At 32.2% G+C, this 22,939-nt stretch overlaps 1 protein-coding gene across 1 annotated transcript in view; it reads left to right on the forward strand.

The window, feature by feature from the left end:
• Positions 1-19,053, forward strand: part of LOC118197412 (uncharacterized) — a 188,146-nt gene extending 169,093 nt beyond the window's left edge. Inside the window, exons 14-15 of the mRNA XM_035368923.2 lie at positions 13,622-13,668; positions 16,056-19,053. Of these exons, the coding sequence (XP_035224814.1) occupies positions 13,622-13,668; positions 16,056-16,158 (150 nt within the window). The 3' untranslated portion in view covers positions 16,159-19,053. The remainder of the gene's footprint in view (positions 1-13,621; positions 13,669-16,055) is intronic.
• The last annotated feature ends 3,886 nt before the right edge of the window (positions 19,054-22,939 follow it).

The following is a 22,939-nucleotide window of genomic DNA, read 5'->3' on the forward strand; positions in this document are numbered from 1 at the left end:
GCGACTGAGGTGGTGTTTTCAAAATCTGTGGACAATTATAGAGACACCACAGGCGAACGTCGAGAGCCGTATGCTTAGGATTGTTATCATGATTAAAAATAAAGTTGTTTCCAATACTCAAATTTTGGGCTGATAATTTTAAATTGTCTCTTAAAATATTTAAATAAAGAGAATGATTCATTATGCCATCAATAAATACCAAATTACCTAGTCCTGATGCTGTCATGCCCCCACACAAGAACACCTCCACCGCCACGCTTAACTGTTCCAACTAAGTTCTTAGAATGAAGTTTCTAATTTTTTCTTCTCCATACAGTTATTCGAACATCGGAACCAAAAATGTTAAATTTGCTTTCGTCAGCAAATAGGACATTATTCTAGTACGTTTCGGGTGTATTTATCATTGATTTTGCAAATGAAAGCCAAGCTTTCTGTTTTTCTCACTAACAAAATTTTTTTTATGGGCAGAACACCCATGTAATCCACCTTCTCTGAGAACTCGTCGAACAGTTTAAGGTGAAATTGAAGTAGAAAACTTTGCATTAAATTCTGCAGAAACTTTTACAGCACTCAAATGTGGGTTTTTCACAAATTTTCTAATAATAAATCTCTTATCACATTTAGTTAGCTTTCTCTGTCAACCTTTTCTTACCTTGTTTTCAATCAGTTTTTCTTCTTTAAAGCGTTTTATCACATACTACACTGTAGAATGGGATAAATTAACCAATTTAGCGATATTTCGAATTGATTTAACACTACTGTGGTGAAAAATTATCAATTTTCGAATGCTGTTTGTAATTTCTTTACGACTGCGACCCATTTTTCAATAATAAATAGATTATTATGAAGTAAACAATAAAAAATTAAAGCAAACGATTTTTTTAAATGCCACCACAATGCAAAAATTTAAAAAACGGCAAACGGTAATTATAATTTTGATTTTATCAAAAATATTTCAGTGTACAAAGACTTTTGTGAGATAAAATGTTTAAAATTTTTTTATTATTAATTTCTTTAAAATAAAGTTTCGCTATATTTTAAAAATACTTATTTCATGTAATTTTGTTACGAATAGATTATAGATCTTATTATTAAAATCTCATTCATGAAGTTTACTTTTAATTAATGGATAGAGCCCTATTGCAGTGAAAATCATAAGTGTACAAACACTTTCTTTACAAACACTGTGTAAAAGAAAGCTACAGATTGAATTGAATAACAGTGCCATTGCGCCTTTTCGCGTTTGTTAGATACAAATACAATTCTGCATCACTTTTAGTATTTAAAGAGCAACTCGCCGCCCACTTGCTATCATAACAAAGTTCTTTTGTTACCACCTTCACGTGGAATTAACGTCTGACATCCTCGTCTTTCACCTCACTGTCGGCGCACAGGGAATGCTCTCTGGTAGCTGTGTAGAACTAACTGAAGCCACAGCTCGGCGATCCTGACTCTCTTTTCGCCCTCAAAAATACGGATCAGCAACACTGGTATATCACCTGAAAATAAGTTTTTTTTAAAAAAGGGGGGGAAACAAAAAGATACAAGCGCGTAAAAGCTGCACATAGTCCTAAGAAGGAACAGTCCAAGGTTTCATGTGATCAGCTGTTGTGGTTGTACAGCCAGAACTTTCATTGTTGTCCTACTTTGTCCGGTCTTTGTACCGCTCTTTGCCTTTCCTCACTGTTACTCGGTACAGAGCAAAGAACTTTGGCATTAACTTTGGACCACTTCATACTGCATTCTTTGTATTGCAACTAGGTCATTCACATTATTACCTGTGCCTCTTTTCTCTTCTTGTTGTACATTTTTCTATTCTCTTCCTGGATTTTTAGAATATTTTTCCTTGCTTCCTCTCTCATATCTTCTTGATCTTTCATCATAATATTTGTTTCTTCTTCTTCGAGAATTTCCATAATCTTTAAGTCCTCTCAATTTCCTGGATTTCTCATTTTAACACCAGTGAGAAGCTCTTTGTGCTCCTGCTCTTAGTGCTGTTCAATATCTGTTGTACATCTCCATCGTATTTGTACCACTTGGTAGGATCATCTATGGATAATTTGGATAGGACTGGAATCAGAGTGAGATGAATTCCTTCCACTTGTCCATTTCCTCTAGGAACGCTTATAGTTGTAAATATGTGCTGGATCTTCTTCTCTTGACTACAGTAATCTTCAAAGTTTTTAGAGGTAAAAGCCTTACCTTTATCACTTATTATTCTCAAAGGATTACCGAAAGTTGATTGTTGCAGTTTCATTTTCTGCAGTGCCTTTTGAGCTGATGTAAACTTTAGTGGATAAAGCCACACGATCTTTGTAAATGCATCAACCAAAGATATGATTGTAGTTCTTATTTGTTGAAGGTAATGGTCCTATAAATTCAATATGAAAAGTGCTCAAAGGGATGCAATCTTTTCATATCGGATTCAGCAATCCTTCGCCCTTACCTCGTTTTCAATCACACAAAATACACTCTACACAATTTGAGATAACTTGTTCAATTTGTTCTAATGTTAGGAATAAAGAAGTCCATTTTCAGCATATCTTCTGTTTTAGACACTGTGAAGTGTCCCTTGTGAATAATACATATGATTTCTAGCTCCAATGCTTCGGGTACCACAAGTAACTCGCGACCACTGTCAAACTTGTATAATACACTATTCTTCACTAGGAAATCTTTAGTCCTTGTTCGACTAAGGATTTTAGCTACTGGATACGCTTATCACTTTTTTGCGAAGCTGCAATTTTGGCTGTAACTTCTCCCTGCGAATAGGTAACCATCATGACTGCGTTTCTGCTCAGCACATCTACGTGCTTCATTTGCTGCCCAGATCTGTGAACAATTTCATAGTTGAATTCTTCTAGACGTAAAGCCCATCTTGCCACTTTAGGAGTTAAAACTTTCTTGAACATAGTCTTCTGGAAGGCATCGCAATTAGTAATTATTCTGACCTTAGATCCTAAAAGGTAGTTCCTGAATTTCTTTAGAGCTTTCACTATGGCCAAAATTGATCTGTAAACCATATTCTTTGCCTACTTATAAAATGCGTTTTAACTTTTCTAAACCTTCTTTCTCGTTTCACGCTGGAATAATAAAATTGTCCATGTAAGTAACATCAGTGTCATCCCGAATTAAATCTCTAAACACATTATAAGTAAATCTTTGAAACACACTAGATGACGTGCACAAACCAAAAGGTGCTTTTAGGAACTCGTACAGACCTGCATGTGTAATAAATGCTAAATATTTAATGCAGTTTTCCTCCACTGGAACATGAGGGGGAAAAAAACTTTGCTTCACCCAAATGATTTAAAACCTCTTCTACTTGTGCCATGGGAAAAGAATCCTTAGCTATTTTTTTATTTAATTGCTGGAAGTAAACACAAATTTGTGTCTTACCACATTTTTTTTCTACACAAAACAATTGGCGAAGCATATTCTGAGCAAGATGGCTTTATAATTCCATTCTTTAACAACTCCTTTATTTAGTCATCAGCAATTTTTTGGTCAGTTTAAAGGAATTCACCTCAATTGCTGAGAAACTGGAATTTAGTCTTTTAATATTACTTTAATTTTTAAGCCTGTATGGCACAGCTTTTCTAGTGGCTTATACTCTTTAATAAGAGTGGAAACAGTATTGGGCAATCCGTTATCCGTAATGTGCGATAAATCTATCTCGCTGTGTGGCTGCAGAAATAAAAGACAAAAAATTCCTTTTCGAAGAGACTTCATATTGCATAATCATCACCCGATCACTGCAGATGTCAGCAAAACATGAGGGGGGAGGCAAAATACAGTTCGTCATCAGCTCATAAGATGCCTCTAGTTCAGTTTGTTTTTTGCTTTCACACAAAGAAAAAATAAACTTGGTCATTTCCGCTTTAACCACGTGACCAAAAGAACTTTTGAGTTCTATTAATCCAGAGGGTATTTTATCAGGAAAAAGAAATTTCTTTACAACTATTAATTCATTCCAAGAATCTATTAAACATTTTATTTTCTTACCATCAATCAACAATTCAATAAATTCTAACTTATTTCTAGCTGCACTATCCGACTCAATCTTTAACCCAGATACCTTTTTTTTAGATGAATTCTCCTCTTTTTCCAAACGTTTTGGGTAATTTCTCGCAAAATGAAACAATTTACCTTTACTCCTGCATACATAGCAAATATGTTCTGTTTTACTACTATTCTGATTTAAAAGCTTATATGCTGAATCCTTGAAATTGCTCTATACTTTTCTAAGATTGTCTTTGGAAAAATTAAGCTGTTTATTTTCTGGAGTTTCGATTCGCATGTTACTGGTATCAACTAAAGACTTACCCCTTGGATGAATAAAATAAGTCACAATCTCTCCCCAGTTGATTAGGTGGGAATCAAGTTTGGCCCTCCCGAACGCTAATATGTTCCTTTGTTTTAGAATCAAGCATTTCATACAACTTATCAGATACAATAAGATCACACAATTTCTTAAAGTCATCTACTTCTCTTAACCTACAGTAATAATCGAAATTTGCACTGAGTCGAGACGCGAACTGAACATGCGATGCAGATGAATCTCTCTGCGCATTTTTAAAATTATTCAAACATTCACTAAGTGTTGACTGAAATTCTTTCAAGATTAGTGCTTTTAATTTATCATAATTCGCGATTTCTTGTCCAGAAGCATACATTAAAGCATGATTACATTTATCACCTAATAAATTAATCAACACTTCTGATTTTAACTCAACTGGTACTCTTTTAGTAGTAAAAACTTTCTCAAGTGACTGAAAAAACAAATGCTGAGCTTCCGGTCTCTGAGGTACAGCTATAGTTAGTGTTTTAATGCTTTTAATGATATTTTCTAAACTTTGCGATGCTGGTTCAAAATCTGCAAATGCTGCTTGATTAGCATTCTCACCAGCAAATTGTAGTTTCAGTTTTTGGAGCTCAATTTCCTTTTCAAGTTGAGCTCAATTTCCTTTTCAAGTTGAGCTAATTTAATTCTTTCATACTCTAGTTTTGACTGCTCTTCAGTCACTTTCTTCTTTTGATCCTCTGCAACAGATTTAATAATTCTGTGAACAAATTCACGATTAGTTTTATAAATACAGTCATACAGTCCCAACGAGTCTGCATTAATGCAGACTCGTTGGGACTTCAGCAATTCCGGATTAGGGTTTTTTCCGGATTATAGATCTTCAATTTAAATCTGGTAAGATGGCATGCAGAAATTATAAAATTAAAAATATGAAACCGTAATTTATGAAAGAAAGAGCAATTATGATCTAAAAGGTATCAAAATTTACAAAAAAAAAAAAAAAAAAAAAAGCTTAATATTTATGTGTTTACTTTATCAAACATCTCTTTCACCGCGCGCGTGCATAAAGCATACATTATGCATCGTCGAAATTAGAAAATTGCAACCAGAAAACTATTTGATGTGTATGCGTAATATTTATAATGACAAGGAATTTGATTTAAATCATATCAAAGATGGAGTACATTGAGATGAAATACTACATTTAGAAAGGAATTATAAGCCGACTAAAATAAAAACATCTGCCCTTTTATCCCTTTTTTTTTTTCCAGCAATTCTACTTTTTGTTTGATGGGCATCGAAACATGCTTTCGCTTTGTAGATCCTTTGGCATCTTCAGAATCGGAAATTCTTTTTGACATAATCGAAAGTTCAAGCTTACTTTTATAAAATTGCTCTAACAGTCTGCAAAAAATAATAAGCCGGATCCAATTTGAAGATTAAGGAACAATGCAATCTGCAACATTAACTGAAATAGATAATTAGAGCTTAGCTTATACCATCCGTTATACATTAAACGCGCATGCCTAAACTTGTTATGCGAATGCTTAAATGCATATGGGCATGCGTAAAGGTATTATGCGCATGCGTAAACGCATATGCGCATGCGCAGAAAGTTTTTAGCTTTGAGGTCCGGATTAAAGACTTTTGACTGTACTAGCATTCTCAATGATAGTTTTGATTTCGATTACTTTCGCTTCAGTCGGCACTGTTAGGCCTAATTCTCCTGTGACGATTTTCAAATCTTGCTTTCTGATATTATTTAATACACTCATGATTATAGTAGCAGTAAATTAATGCAAAACTATAATTTACCTTGTTTCTTGGTCAGATCCCGGACTAGAGCCACCAGATTTTCTGTTGGTGGGAGTTGAAGATGATATTCTTCAGATAAATAACACTTCACACATCTTCCACACCATAAAATATTTAATGAAATATAAAAGAAAGCTACAGATTGAATTGAATAACAGTGCCGATGCGCCTTCTCGCGCTTGTTAGATACAAACACAGTTCTGCATCACTTTTAATATTTAAAATAGCATCTCTGCGCCTACTCACGCTCGCTATCATAACAAAGTTCTTTTGTTACCACCTTCGCGTGGAATTAACATCTGACATCCTTGTCTTTCACCTCGCTCTCACTGTCAGCACACAGGGAATGCCATCTGGTTTCTGTGTAGAACTAACTCATACCACATACATATATATAAATATATACATTTGCAAGTGCTAAAATTTCAGAAAATTTATACTTTATGTCTACTGTACAGTTTATACTAGCTTAAATTTGTTTATAAAAGGATAGAAGTGAATTTTTTTTTATCATGAATAACATTTTTCTGTTGTATTACTTGTTAACTGAAATCAGTCATTTTTAAAAGGCCGTGAATGTTAAAATCTGGACAAACTGTTAATTATAGGAAAGTCAGAAATTTCATAATGGAATAAAATCTGAAAATTTGATTAAAATGATTAAAAAAAAGCTTAATAATTTTTATTTATGAAATGCTGACTAGATATTTTTTTTTTAAATTTCTATTCCCATAATATGCTAATTGCATATGTGTCTGTATCACTACGCTAAGATGTGCTGTTGCATCACCCTATATTCTATTTTGTCCATTGTCTATAAAAATGTTGTATTTTATACTGTAAATTCTCCTTTAAATTATTTATTGTTGTCTTAATCTTACATTCCCTTTTTCAATCGCATTTAAATTTCACTGATTTTGAGAAGCATCAATTTAAGTGGACAATAAGTGTACAATTAAATAATCCTTTTAAGACTAATTTTTTATATTTCTATGAAAATGTTGAAAATGAAAAAGAATTTTAGCAATGTTGAAAATGATGAGGAGGAAAGTTCTTGTGTAAATGACTAGTTTTAAGAATTATTAAATCATTATATTCGTATATTTGCAATAGGTAACTTTGATGTGGGTTTATTGATATTGGACCTCAAAGAGTAACATTGACTTCAGAACTTCATACATGAAGACTTATAGATGAAGAGAATATTCCCTAAAAATAATAATGAAATTTAAAAGCAAATAGAGATTTGCTACATGCAAGTATCCTAAAACCATTATTTAGCCCTTCTAACTCTGGCCTATAAGAGAGATCAGAAACTAGTTTTTATATTGAATGTAGGAAAATTAACCAAATTACTAAAACAGATTCTGAACCCATACCTAGAATAAACAGATGCAGTTCCTAGACCAGTTAACAAATGCAAAAGTTTTTTCTTCATTAGATCTAGTATTATTGGCATATAAAATTAAATGGAAAAGATACTAAAATATTACCTTTACAACCAGTTTTGGTCTTCATGAATTTAACAGATTACTTTTTCGTTGGAAAAATTCCCCAGCTGTTTCTTAAGACCTCTTAAACAAATTTTAAATAAATATCAAATTCAGTTTGCTTTAAATTGTTTTGATAACATCAGTGTATTTTCCAAAAATTCTGAAGAATATTTAGAACATCTTAAAATAATATTTGACATATGTGAAAAATAAAATATAAAAGTAAAACAAAGTGTCCCTTTGCTAAAAAAAAAGTAAGTAAATAAATTTTCTAAGCTATGAAGTTGAAGCAGTGAAATAGCAACCCCATAATGTTAATATTGAGGTTATTAAAAAAACTACAACCCCCTAAAATGTGAAAGAATTATGAAGATTGCTTGGAAATATTAATGTATATCATAAATTTATTCCAAATTATGTAAGAATTAGAGCCCCTTTAGCAAATTTTTTCAAAAAAGATACTCCATATAACTGTCATCTATTGTGGTTTAAATTATTATAATTCTATTAAAAATAAATTCACATTAGTATAGATCATGCTACTTGTTGCATATGGACATTTGCTTCTAAAAGTGTAACTACTGATATTTACATAAATTGTTTAAGACACATTTTTCGGATTCAAGTCACAAAAAAAAAATTTGAAGTCACAGAAATGCTGCTTCAAAATTAAGCATTTTTTTTTAAATCGTAAAATTGCATAATTACTTAACATTGCTAATAGAGCACAAACTAATTGTAAAATAGAAAAACTTAATCAACAAAGTATTATAACTAGATTAAAATGTAAATTAAATTCTAACTAAGGTATGGACAAAATTATATTCTGGTATTATGTAGAACTGTTACTGAAGGATGCAGTAGCACACTACCTTCTGTAAGAAAATGTACACTATCTTATTTAATGTGTGGAAAATTACCTTTTGATCCATTAATTGAAAATCAAGATCTGTACCCACCAACTGAAGAAGCTGTCAGAATTGCTCAGAACAGGGTTGATTCTTTTCATAATGTAAGCAAAGAAAGATAATTTTCAAGCAAGTAATTTTAAACCTGGTGATTTAGTAATGCATGAGGAGTTTCAATATCCTAACACCAGAAAAACTCTCTTCTCCTTTATCAGCCCCTTATGAAATTTAAAACAGTAATCTGAACTTAAATTTGAAATAAACAAGCCAAATTCTGTTGCTAAAAAGAATTCAGAAATTTTCCATTCTACTAGGTTGACATCTTTTCAACCCAGCAAGCGAATTTAAATTCAACTGTTAGAAATAAGAAAATATCTGTTGCTACTCAAAATCATCTTCAAACCTTTAAAAATATTTGGAACCTGGATATTACTTTTTTAACGTGGTGAAAACTCTTAACTCGAATTGTGACAGATTACTCCTGAAATTAACTCCCAATTTGGCTTCTTCCCAGACTTTTCCATTCAAAGTTTGTTATGTGCATCCCCCAAAGCATGGAAATGAGGAGAGGAAAAACTCTGAACCACATTCTGCAGTCTAGCTAGAATACCACATTCTTAGGAAGATGAAATTATATTTTTCTTTACTCTGACACAAGAATCACTTTGATATGCATTACTCCTTGCATCATCTTCTTAAGGAGGAGATGAGCAGTGATAGCATATACCACCTGTCTCCCTAGATATACTCCTTGTATTGAAATTAATATTATTAAAATCAATAAGTTTTTTATGAAATTACAGTATTAAATTCATTAAAATCATTATATAATTATATACCTTTTTCTGCTTAACAATAACTATTGTAGGCTAGCTTCCCAAGCAGCTAGTTCAAACAAAAAGAATAATAAATGTGAAAATAGTAACAAAAATTATTTTCATTATTTTAGTATTATATAGATAGGTAGACAGGTAAAGGAATAGGTAGGTAATGAAAAAGTGCAAAATAAAAGGAGTTCTGTTTGCATAAGCAAACAGCAGTGGCATTACATAAATTAAAATAGCACTGAGATCAATAGTAAACCAATTCATAAATTGTGCATCTAGTGCAAACCAAAAAAGTATTTTAAAGGGTTCCCAAAACATTAATGCTCTGAACCACAAAAATAATAAACTGCAAATAATATAGAAAAACCATAACTTTTACTGTACTATACTTGCAACATTGTACTTCCAAATGCGTTTTTGTCACTTAATAATTCAAGTCAAGTAAAAGTTGAGGTACTTTAAACAAAAGAGATAATTAGTAAACTTTAAGCAAAGGAAGAAAGCAAGCAAGAGTCTCTCTATGTTACTAAGTAATAAAAATTAGGATTAAAAATAATAAAATCTGGCGCTTAAACAGCTAAGATTGAAAATCCAGTTTTACAAAATAAGAAACTTTTTACTGTAAAATAAGATTATTATCCTGGAAAGTGGAAGAGGGGAATATACTGTGACCGAAAATATTGATTAAGAAAAAAAAAAATAGTGATAATATTAAGCAATTAAAACAAAGTACTAGTGAAATATTTCTTTAAAATAAGCCATAAAAATTTTAAAAACACTAATGACAATTTGCAAATTAATTATTCACAATTTAATGCTTCAGATATGTCCATCGGGGGTAATTACTTAAACATTAAAAAAGAACAGTTAAGGAGTTCCTAACACATTTCATTCCTCTTTATTATTTGAATGAACAAAAATTAAGAATCAAATTTTAATTTATATGTAGTGTAGAGTCATTAGGTTATTTTGAAGCAGGAGATGTGAAAAATGAACAATGCCCTCACCGAGAGTTGAATCTGAACCTCTCGAATGTACGCCGAGTATGCTACTGTTACACCATGAAGGAGTGCTAGAAAATAGGGAGAAAATACCTTACATACTCCCTCTTTTAAAGGATGACTGGGGATTAGGGAACCCAATTGCCAAATCCCGTTGTTGACGAATTATCTTCCACCACCATTTAGTTTGGGCACCTCTGTAGAATCATTAGGTTACTTTGTAATAGGACATGTGAAAAATAAGCAATACCATCACCGAAACTCAAACCTGGACCTCTGGAATATGTGCCAAGTGTGCTACCATTACACCATGAAGGAAACAGAGAGAAAATACCTCATAGTAGTAAAAAAGTTTTTACTGCCACATTCTCAGAGTCAAGAATATATCCCAATGGGAATTATGATCTTGGGGGGGGGGGTGACATTACTGCATAAAAATAAAAACACTAAGTATAAAAATTTTGTTCATTTTACAAATCAAAATACAAAAAGCCAAAATGTGCTAGAAGACTTATTTCAAATACCCTTATTTTTTAAAGTACATTTTAAAAATGTAATTGCTTTTTCTGCAAATAAAATAAAATTAATGAAACTGGTTAATGAATCTGTAACTGGTGGCAAAAAAACATAGAAAAAATTTTTGTTCGATACTATTTGGCGTTGAAAACCTAAATCAGGTAAAATGTAAAAGTACAATTAAAAATAAAAAATAAAATGGGGGTAAGGGAGTGAAAACATTTAATGCATGTAAAAACTTTCTTAAAGAAGAAAAGGTAGAGCTTATATAATAATGTGATGTGAAACAGATAGTGCATATTTACCATCAATGGGTTGCACCAAAAAAAATAAGTTAAGCTTGGAATCCTTCGCATTGTACTTCTAACATATAAACTAAGCCAAGGCTGTTTATTATAACGTGTTTGCAAGAAAATAGGCATAAAATTAATATAAGACTGTTAAATTATTCTGAAACTGAGTTTTGAGACTGTCGTGAAAGGGTTGCCTAAGAGATACATACAATAAACTCCTAATTAACCCAAGTAATACTCAGACTGACATGTATGTTTATTCCAAAAACGGCTAAAACACAGGAAAGGAGAGTAATCAGTATCATAATTACTAATTTTCAAGCAGTGTAACCTGAAGAATAAATTTAGTTACATAAATTAAATCAGTACTTAAAGCGAGAAGAATGCAGAATAATGAAAGAATAAATGTCACTAGAAATGAAGTGAAATTAAACTAAGTGACCTTAAAGAGCATTATTTACCAGAGACCTTCCACAGTGTAGAGTTCAAACTCACTTAAAAAGTCTGTTAAAACTTTTCTTGGCAGTTCTTTTTAAAATCAGTGAACTTATTTTGTGAAGTGTCATCTTTCCCTTCCAAGTAATTGAGAACATGATATAGTGAAGCACATTGCAGTGCATAAGCTTTTGTCAGCTGATTTCTCCTCCCTTACTTATTTATCTCTTTCTCACTGTCACTTGATATTGCTTTTTCATTTACAAGGTTAATAATTTGTCCATTTGTGAGGATCTTAATCCTGCAAAATCATGATCATACACCAGGTATTCTGAAATATTTTCTTTATTTGCTCTTTTATCATCAAACACGCTGCTTGTAATCTGCATAAGAATTGCCAATATAAATTTCTGTGCATCTGTATCACACTCTTACCCTTGTTTAGGTGGAATTTTCTGTTTAGTCTGACTTTATGATAGTTGCTGGGGTGATGTTTTGTCATGTGACAGCACTCTCATAGATTGCATCCGTTGGCTTTTTCTGGTTAATTTACATTAAGTCATGGAACAGTAGTCCCATTTGACTGCTGCAGTGCATTCTGGGTCCTCAGGTTGTATTAAAAATGTCACGTAGGAGCAAATATTTTACAAAAATAATTTCTATCTCTTTTGATCTTAACATTGATCTGGGTGCTAAAACTGCCTTTTTATGAAGGCACTCCAGAAACATGTTATCCTTCACATGTGGAACAAATTTTGTTTCGAACTGATTTGCTTCATTCTCCCATTTCTCTGACTGAAGTAAGCCAGGTTGCTTCTCTCCATTTAATTTCTTGGCTCTCTGGTATCAGTTAATGAACGGTATCAGTTAATGACTTCCTTAGAGCATTTTCCAAACATAATATGCGATTTACTGATACTGTGATTGGGAGCATTTTTTTTTTTTTATTCCCTTTTTCAAATGCTAGAGTTTTTGTTATCTTACATTTTCATGGACTCATTGATATTGTATATGTGCTCCAGAAGCAAGTTACAGTTGATTTATCAAATTGACTTAAAAAATCTTTTGCCACGCACATTCACTACTCAGAAGCTTACTGTACACTTCAAGCTCTTGAAAGCTAAAATTCATGCTCTTGAATTCTGCATTTTTTTAACTGCTGAAGCCATGCTGATGTTATTCCATATGTTCAATTTTCCCCTTTCATATTTTTTATTAACAATTTCTAAACTGTAAATATTGTGGAAATAAGCATGATTAAGAGTGCCAAGTGAATTGTGGCCAAAAATTTCAATTGGAATAAAAATAAATATTTGATCTGCCTCACCTGCCAAGTTGTTCTGTGGATCAACATCTCAACATCTATGGAATGGATATTTCTGCATCACATTTATTTCTACATCATTATATGTATGTGCGTATGTTTGGAGTATAGTTTGTTACTTTGATTTTAAATTTTGCACAATATATAAATAATCTAGATATTTGTAATAGTGTATCCAGATTCCAGCATTTTTGGTAGCCTATATAAATTAAATGTGTTGATAATTCAATTAATATTTGTATGTAAAGTTTTTTGTTATGAATAAATGAAGTAGCTCGCAACAACAAATCTGCTTTAGATGGAATTTTATGAACATCATCTTAATTTCTTACTTATTCCATACATTTTTCTTAATTTTGTAATTATTTAGGTGCATTTCTTATTGAAATATATTTTCTATTCGTTTTAACAATAGATTGGCTATTTAGATCCTCTTTATTAGATTACTTGAGAGCAATTAGGTTTCAAAAGGAAATACTAAACTCAAATGTTTCATAATTGCATTTCCTGTATTTACTTTTAACTATAAATATTGCAAGAAGGACTGTAAATAAGTTGTGCAGTTGCTGATGCTTAAAAAGAGCATTTAGTGATTAAAATGTATTTCTGTTCAATATAGTAAGTATTTATAAAATCAGCCAAGACTTTTGTCTGTTACGTATATTAATGCATTTATTTATATGTGCTGCTTATTTTTCCATAGCAAAAGAAGAAACAAAGTGCTAAGAAACTGAATTCAGATAAGCCATGGTAAGTTGCGTTTAATATATCAAAATACAGTAAAAGCTCAATTGTATAACCTCAGGAAATGCTGAATGTCATATATTTGAGTATATAAGAAATATAATTCATATTAAAAAAGCTAAATTAATGGAAAAAATTCCTATTCTAAAATTGTAAAAACAATCACCATATTTGTTATCACTTTGAATATCAAAAGCCTACATTTATTGGGGCAGATGCATTGTAGTCTTAAAACTGTGTATTTCATATGCCTCATGCAATTATGAAATCCCACCAAACATGAAATTTGGCAGAGATGTTGTTAGTTATTCTGTCTGAATTTTAAATTAGCATATTGTTCTTTAGTTAAATAATGAAGAGTTACAAATTATGGATATAGCATATAAAAAACTTAAATCACTTGTCTTAATTTTTCATGACTTGTGTGATAACCAGAGCCTCATTTGTCGGAGGGTTGGATGACAAAGGAGCTTGCTCCTATCTGGTTGTATGGAATGTGAAACTGAGATCATGAAACTGGTCAACTTAAGATCTTGTATCCCATAAGCTGAGAAGTGTACTACAAAAGGGTGTTTAAATAATAGTTGTCACTTAATATGTAGGTCTTTGTGTATAGTCTTTGTGTATAAGTCTTAGATTAGAGTTATAAAGTAATTTAGTGAATAGGAAGTAACATATACAGTCTGTAATCCGGACTTGTCAGGACTTCAGCAATTCCAGATTATAGATCATCAATTTAAGTCTGGTAAGATGGCATGCAGAAATTATACAATTAAAAATATGAAACCATAATTTATGAAATAAAGAGCAATTTTGATCTAAAGAATATCAAATTTTACAAAAAAAAACTTAATATTTATTTGTTTACTTTATTAAACATTTCTTTTAATGCGCGCATGCGTAAAACATACATTATGCGCATGCATAAAGTTTGTGGCTTTGAGGTCCGGATAATGGACGTCCAGTGGTATAGGAAACCTATATAAACTAAAAGTTATTAATATAAAATACTAGCTGTACCCGCCCGGCGTTGCCCGTGCATTTAGAAAATGCAGATAAGTGAATAACGCAGGAATAGTAGTGTAGGACATGTAGACTGTCTCTCTCTCTTCCCCCCCCCCACAAGCTACAAAAAAGAAATGAATTGTAATTAATCGATTTAATGTATTGTCAAAACAGCAAACTAACGCTAGAATAAAGAAATCAATTGTTACAATCGAACGTTATTTGAAAACAAATAATAATATCAGTGAGTCAAAAAAACCGTGATTAATTAATTATAAATAATAAGCTACAAAAAAGAAATGAATTGTAATTAATCGATTTAATGTATCGTCAAAACAGCAAACTAACGCTAGAATAAAGAAATCAATTGTTACAATCGAACGTTATTTGAAAACAAATAATAATATCAGTGAGTCAAAAAAACCGTGATTAATTAATTATAAATAATTTTTTTTAAATTTTTCTAATTCAAAAATCGAAAATCGGGCTTCGAGGTCTGGTGGCCAGCCCCTTTGTGCTTCTGTATAAAAAATTCCAGGTCCCTGCGTGCGATAGATTTGGCTGGAGAGCTCGGTCAGACAGACAGACAGACAGACACATTACACTTGCTTTTATTATTATAGAAGACTAGTCTTCTCAAAGTGTCATCAACAGTATTCATTAATGATACTTTGTCATTTGTAATGAGGAATCTATTACTTTGTCATTTTCCAAGGAGTACAATTTTATTATTGCAATTAACAACTTTAGACAGAGGAAATTTAAGGTTCTATATAGTATGAAGCCAGTACTATCAGAATTTTATAGTAGTATGTGTAATACATGAAATACTGATTTTTGAATACAATGAAAAATATTAACAGAGTATTTTGCTATCCAAATTTTGGCTAATTAACCTAGAAGACCCCAAAAAAAAAATTCAATATTAAATACCTGCATTTAGTGATTCATTAATAAGTTCTATTGTTCTAAAAGGTTTCTCTTTGGAGAAAGTTAATTTTTAAATCAAATGCAAGAGCAACATACCATATAAGAAATTTCCTGCAAATGCAAGTTATCATATTTTTGTGTATATGCTTTGGATATCATATTAAAAAGTGAATTTTAATCGTGAAATTCATGTTCCTAATACAGCATGTGCATTGTTGTTAATAGGGTTAAATAATTTTGCCACCTTTATTTGTCACCTAAGTTTTATAATTTGTATTGCATTTGTTCGTAATGAAAATATGTAACTAAGTTTTTCTAATTATTAATGTATGTGTTTCAAAATAAAAGCAGTTGCCATATATCGATTTATCAAAAGTTTTTACAAATGTCAGAGTTTTTCTAATCAAATTTGTATAACCATTTTAGTACGGAATAATTAATATCCAGTTTAAATGTAGGTATGAATTCTCTGATGAAGAAGATGTGATTGTTCCTCAGCGCTACAAAGCTGTCTCTGTTAGTATGAGAAGTAGTTCTGAAGATGAAGCAGTTACAGGATGAGAATGCTCCATAGACTGCTGTGGTTATTGGTTATATGGACAACTTCAGTTAAAATGGTTATTAAATTCTCTTGTCAAGATGATGAATCAAACCTATACTTCACAATAACGTATTTTATTTTAAACTTTTAACATTTTAAACATTTTAAAGAGAAAAAATAAGCATTCTTGAAAATACAAGTAAAATTTTAGAACCAAAATCAAGAAAAAGGTATATTGAGATTCACCTTAATGTATGTTTGCAATTTATTGTAGTAAATTTATATATGTTAACACCACTGGATTAACAGTTGACCTAAGTTCATTTTCATATCTGATTCATCTGACATGGCTTCAAATGAAAATACTTCTATGATTATCAGTAATATTTTGAATTGGATATTTTGATAATCCAATTCTTTAAGAAACAAATCCTTAAAAAAAGAAAAAGTAGTAATGATTTATTAACTATGCATTTATATAAATTAACTTACAGATAACAAATTTTTATTATATTTGGTACTTTGATGTATTTTTAAATAGTTTTTTAGTCTTGTTCTGCACCTTGCTTTTTGAAATACAGTTCTGACACTAGTATATATTAACATTGCTAATTGTTAAGAATATACATTTGAATTTAAATTCATAAAAATAAGAACACTAAAAAAGAAATGTTTATGTATAAATCTGTAAATAAAAATTATAATAATTTTAACATAGTATTAATTATACACTGCTCAAAACAGTCAGAGGATATTTTGATTTTTGAATTTTTTGCAGGTAAGGAAAAGTGTTTTTAGCCTGTAAATGATCTGTAGGCATTGTAAACAATGAGAAAATAAAATTACATTCAGAACAAGGACTAATTAAATCTTATTCTTGGTTGTTTATTGGGGAAAACTAAATTGCCTATTTTATACATATCATATAAAACAAAGGGGATAAAGTGTGATTTTTAGGATTAAAATGAGTTAATAATGGGTGTGGTTTCTCTTGATTGAAAGCAGCATTTATTCCAAACTTAAAAAGCATAGTCTCAATGAGATTATCAAGGAAAGAATGGGATTTTCTTTTCTACTCCTGTACAAGAGCGGTTTCTAGGGGTGTTCAGTGACCCAGAAACCTTCTTCCTAGAATGGATCAAACGTGTTCATTTCAGTTCATATCTGAGGAACATGCTCATCCATATATTCTAACTTCATGAAAAGCATCACTAGTTGAGCACTATGTGGTCTGGCATTATTATCCATGAGAATGAATTCATTCCTTATTACTGTATCATAAGGGACCAAAAGAGGTCTAAAATCACTGAAGCATCAGCACTTCATTTCTGATGATATAAAAGGTTGATCCAACCATTAATAGAGATACCGACCCACACCTCCTCCAAATAGGATACTTTTGTTTATTAAATGCAGGATTACTGTGAGTGCCACATTTGTTCCAAAGGATAAACCATCTGTTATCTCCAGCTGATATACTCTTGTACCCATCTTTTGCAGGCACGACTATGGCTTTATGTTAAAGAAACACAAACCATATAGCTGGAAGCATATAAACCAACACTATAAAGCAGAAATATCAGTGCCAAGTAGTCCTTAAAAGCTGCTGTTGAAGTGGCATTGTTACACTTCTGCAGCCTTTTCTATACCTTCGCCTAACACTTCTAGTTTCTAAGAACAAATTGCAAAGTCTAATTTGGAAATAACACTTTGATGCACTCCAAAAGTTTCTGTTACAATAAGGTTGCATATGACCAACTTATAAACTCTAGTGACCCTCCAGGTTACCAATTTGGCTAAATCGTGTTGTTGAGACATTCCATTAATTGCCATGAAGCATTCAATGCATGTCAGTTGTTTCTAATTTCTATCTACATAAAGAATGTTATAGGTCACTCCTTATCAGAAAAACACATGAACAGTTTTTGACATCACAAACAAAATTTACATATAATTCATATATGTAATCATAACTTTTTTACACTCTTTTCTTTAATTTTTGTTAAAAATTAATAGATCATATATGGTTATTTCATGCTAAAATCATATCCTCTGATTATTTTGAGCAGTATACAGTAAATACCAACATTTTGAAAATTTTTTAATATATTTATTCAAGTAATAACTATTCAGTATTGCAGAAATTATGAGATAAATTACAAACCTATCTTATATATTACCATACCTTTTAACTTTTTAATATTAAAAATATACTCGGCATAATATTCTTAATAATATAGGAATTAATAATTCTTAATAAATATTAGCCAAGTTAACTTCTACAAAAATGCAGTATAACTCTTTAAATTTTCCTCATGTTTTTTCTAGAACAGAAAGTCTGTAAACTTAAAAGCAGTTAGTCCAGTGCTTTTCCCAATAATTTGACTTCTTTCATTTTTATTAAATTTATGGTTAACTCTCAGAATAAATATTTTCTGATTTCTATGAAAGATAGTGCAGTTTCTTTTAACAGGCTGACTTATAGCATTTTATATATTGGTTTTATTGACTATGTGATTTTACATTTCATGCAACTTTGATAAGAGTATTTAACAGCCATAATATATTAAATGTTACTCAGGGATTCCATGGAAATGATTCATGTATGAATTGCTGTTTTTGAGTTGAGTATTGAATTTAATCATCAAATATCTCAGAAAAAAACGTTTTTGTTTGCTTAGTTTTTACTTGCATTTCTCATTACAGTTTTAATACTAAGTATTTATGTACCTTAAGGGTAGCCCCACCTAATGTTCAGACGGGTATTTTTCTACTATCACTGTAATGTTTGTTTTGAATTTATTTCTGTTTCATAAACTGTATTCATTTTTATTTGTTAAGCTTTCTAAATAAAAAATATGTACACCTATTTTTAAGTGGTGTCTCTCTAAGAATAAAAGTGTATTTTAACATAATTTTAGTTGTCTTAGAATTAATTATCAGTTATTCATGTGTGTATCCAGAAATTGTTGATGCAAAATTCATATAGAGTGTAACTTTCAAAAAATATTTTTGTACAATTCAGAATATATTTTAAAAAATTAATCAGAAAACTGCTAATTTTTTTATATAGTTAATACAAATTTAAATTGAAATACAGCTGTTTAAGCATACTATTGCTGATGTTCATTTTGAAATATCAGTAATAATTTAAATGCATGCATATGCTACACTATCTTTTTTTGCATAGTAAATCAATATAAAAATTAGATATCTTCATTTTTGTAATGTACCAAATATTGTTATAAATGCTTATCTAATATTTTACCTACAAATATTTAATCCTATGTCATGATAAAATATTCAGCAACTTTTTTTGAGACTATCAGTAGTCAACATATACACTGAAGTGACAAAAGTCATGGGATACCTCCTAATATTTTGTCGGTCCTCCTTTTGCCCGGTGAAGTGCAGCAACTCGACATGGCATGGACTCAACAAGTCGTTAGAAGTCCCTTGCAGGAATATTGAGCCATGCTGCCTCTATAGACGTCCATAATTGTGAAAGTGTTGACGGTGCAGGGTTTTGGGCACAAACTGACCTCTCGATGATGTCCCATATATGTTCGATGGGATTCATGTCGGGTGATCTAGGTTGCCAGATCATTCGCTGGAATTGTCCAGAATGTTCTTCTAACCAATCGCAAACAATTGTGGCCCGGTGACATGGCACATTGTCATCCATAAAAATCCCATCGTTGTTTGAGTACGTGAAGTCCATGAATGGCTGTAAGTGATCTCCAAGTAGCTGAAGGTATCCATTTCCAGTCAATGATCGGTTCAGTTGCACCAGAGGACCAAACCATGCCATGTAAAAACAGCCCAGATCATTATGGAACCACCACCAGCTTGAACAGTGCCTTGTTGACAACTTGGGTCCATGGTCTCATGGGGTCAACGCCACACTCGAACCCTACCATCAGCTCTTAACAACTGAAATCGTGACTCATCTGACCAAACCACGATTTCCCATTCGTTTAGGGACCAACCGATATGCTCACGAGCCCACGAGAGTCGCTGCAGGCGATGTCGCGCTGTCAGTAAAGGCACTCGAGTCGGTCTTCTGCTGGCATAGCCCAAGGAAAACAAATTTCACCGCACTGTCCTATCGCACACGTCCCACATTGATTTCTGCAGTTATTTGACACAGTGTTGCTTGTCTGTGAACATTGACAACTCTACGCAGACGTCGTTGGTCTCAGTCGTTAAGTGCAGGTGGTCGGCCACTGCGCTGTCCATGGTGGGATGTTATGCCTGAAATTAGATACTCTCGGCACACTCTTGACAGTGTGGATCTCGGAATGCCGAATTCCCTAACGATATCCAAAATGGAATGACCCGTGCGTCTAGCTCCAACTACCATTCCACATTCAAAGTCTGTTAATTCTCGTCGTGTGGCCATAATCAAAGCCTCTTCATACGAATAACTTGAACACAAATGAAAGCCCTGCCAAAACACTTCGCATTTATACATTTTCTATGCGATACTACTGCCATCTGTATATTTGCATATTGCTATCCCATGACTTTTGTCACTTCAGTGTATAGCCTCTACAACTTAATAAAAATTTGATTTGAATTTTTATCTAAGTATTTTTGTTTTAAAGATAAGTGTTAAATACTCTAAGTGAAACATCTCAACAATTATCACTAAATCTATTTTTATAAAATGATTTCATTAAAACATTAGATATTTTGATGGAACTCAAGTCTCTGGGTTTGAGATTTAAAAAAATAAACTCATATTTTTGCAGAATTTTATTTAAATAAACTTCCAAAGAAAATAAGTCAGAAGAATAAGCTCCATGCAATCAGAGAATTGCTGTGCATACTGTGTAATAAATATAGCTGAATATTCTTTTGCCAGATAGGTACCATATATTTTGAAGTATAACATACACTTTAAATACAAAAAATAAGATTGAAATATATGGGGTGTGCATTATAAACCAGATGATACGAGGGTAAGGTGTAAAGTTCCGAGCCTGACAATGAAAGACTGCACCTTTCAGTTAAAAAATAATTTTATTTTCTTACATAATCTCCCATGACTTCAACACACTTGGTCTAGCATTTCTCCAACATCAGTATTCCTTCACAAAAGACATGAGTCTGGAAGGTTGTGAAAATACCCATCTGACCCTCTGAACTTCTTCATTGGATATGAAGTTCTTCCCAGAAATAAATTTCTTAAAGTTTGTGAACAGGTGGAAGTCTGAGGGTGCCAAATCAGAATGGGGAGGGGGGGACGGTTGAGCAAATCATACCCCAAAGCCCGTAGCTTTCCTATCATTAATGCACCTTGTGCACAGGCACGTTGTCCTGGTAAAAGATGATTTTTTCTTCTTCAAGCCACGCCTCTTCTTGCGAATACTGGCAACCAGCTGGTCAAGAAGGTTGGAGTAATAGTTCTGCCCTTGGCAAGGTAATCAATTAACAGGATCCCTTTCAGATTCCAAAACAAACTGGCCATAACCTTCAAGGTGATGCGATCGACTTTGCTTTCTTTGGTGCTGAATCACAGGCTTTCACCCATTGCTTGAACTGCTGTTTCGTTCCTGGCATATAATGGTGGACCCATGTTTCATCCACGGTGACAGATCGCCACACAAAATCGGTCGGACCCCGGCTGAATCAGTCCAAAGATTGCTGTGAAAATCGTTTGTGCATTTGCTTTTGATCAGCATTCAGCAAAATTCTTTGTGCAAGATCTTTCCCACCCTTTCTTCCGATATCCCCATAGTTTCAGCTATTTCACTCACCTATTGTCAAGCACAATTTCATGCATTTTTTTCAATGGTTTCCGGTATGTTGGCCATTCTTCACGTGAGTCATCTTCGAGGGATGTGCAACCACATTTAAATTCAGCTGCCCACTTTTCAATGACACTGAAGAAGCAAAATCCCAGTAAACTTTTGTCAACTTTGAATGAATTTCCTTAATCCATCCAAAACGAAGAATTTTATGACCACATGATATTCAAGTTTATCCATTTTAACGAATAACACACTAGGCATCTACTGTGGAAATTTGTGTGAACAAACAGCTTGGGAGAACAAGTTGAAACTGGTCATACGAACTAATGACACGTGCACCCAGGTGGGAAACAAATTTTTGCTGATTGCAACACCATCTCTGGGTCAGACTGAGAACTTTTCACCTTACCCTTGTAAATTACACTAGATGATAGATTAAAAAATAAGGAAGATGAGCATACAAAAATTAGATTTCAACATGTACCTAAATGCTGTTTATTTAAAAGAAACAGCATACCTTATGAATTTATAAATTTCATTTTCAGATAATATGAAAAGTTCATCATCCATTATATCTTCAGGCACATCATTGAATTCCGTTTCATCTTCACTATCACTCTTACTCTGATCCGTAAATAAATAAACATCTTCCATTCCATCTAGATAATGGATATCCTACACTTTAAGTAACTTTTGAATATATCAGGTTTAATTTCATTCCATGCTTTTATTATCCACTCGCACACTATTTTCTAGACTGGCGTGATGCATTTGACCTCTTTTTAAACATTTTTTCACCTTCCAACATGCAAATATTCCACTGTTATTTTGAGTTTTCTTTGAATGGTTTATAGATACACAAATCTTAAAGGCTGAACTAATGTTGTTTATCTGCCTGGAATAATTCCCATGTTTGTATTACTCTTTCAACAATTCCATATTATCCATCAAATGGGGTATAAACATGTCCTAACTAAATAATTTCTGGATTCTACCACTCTATCACTGGTGAATCAAAGAAAAAAGAACCACTGCTCTAGAGTAA

Source organism: Stegodyphus dumicola, chromosome 4, assembly GCF_044657685.1.
Source record: "Stegodyphus dumicola isolate Sdum_Otavi_A_Nest chromosome 4, ASM4465768v1".
Taxonomy (NCBI): Eukaryota; Metazoa; Arthropoda; class Arachnida; order Araneae; family Eresidae; genus Stegodyphus; species Stegodyphus dumicola.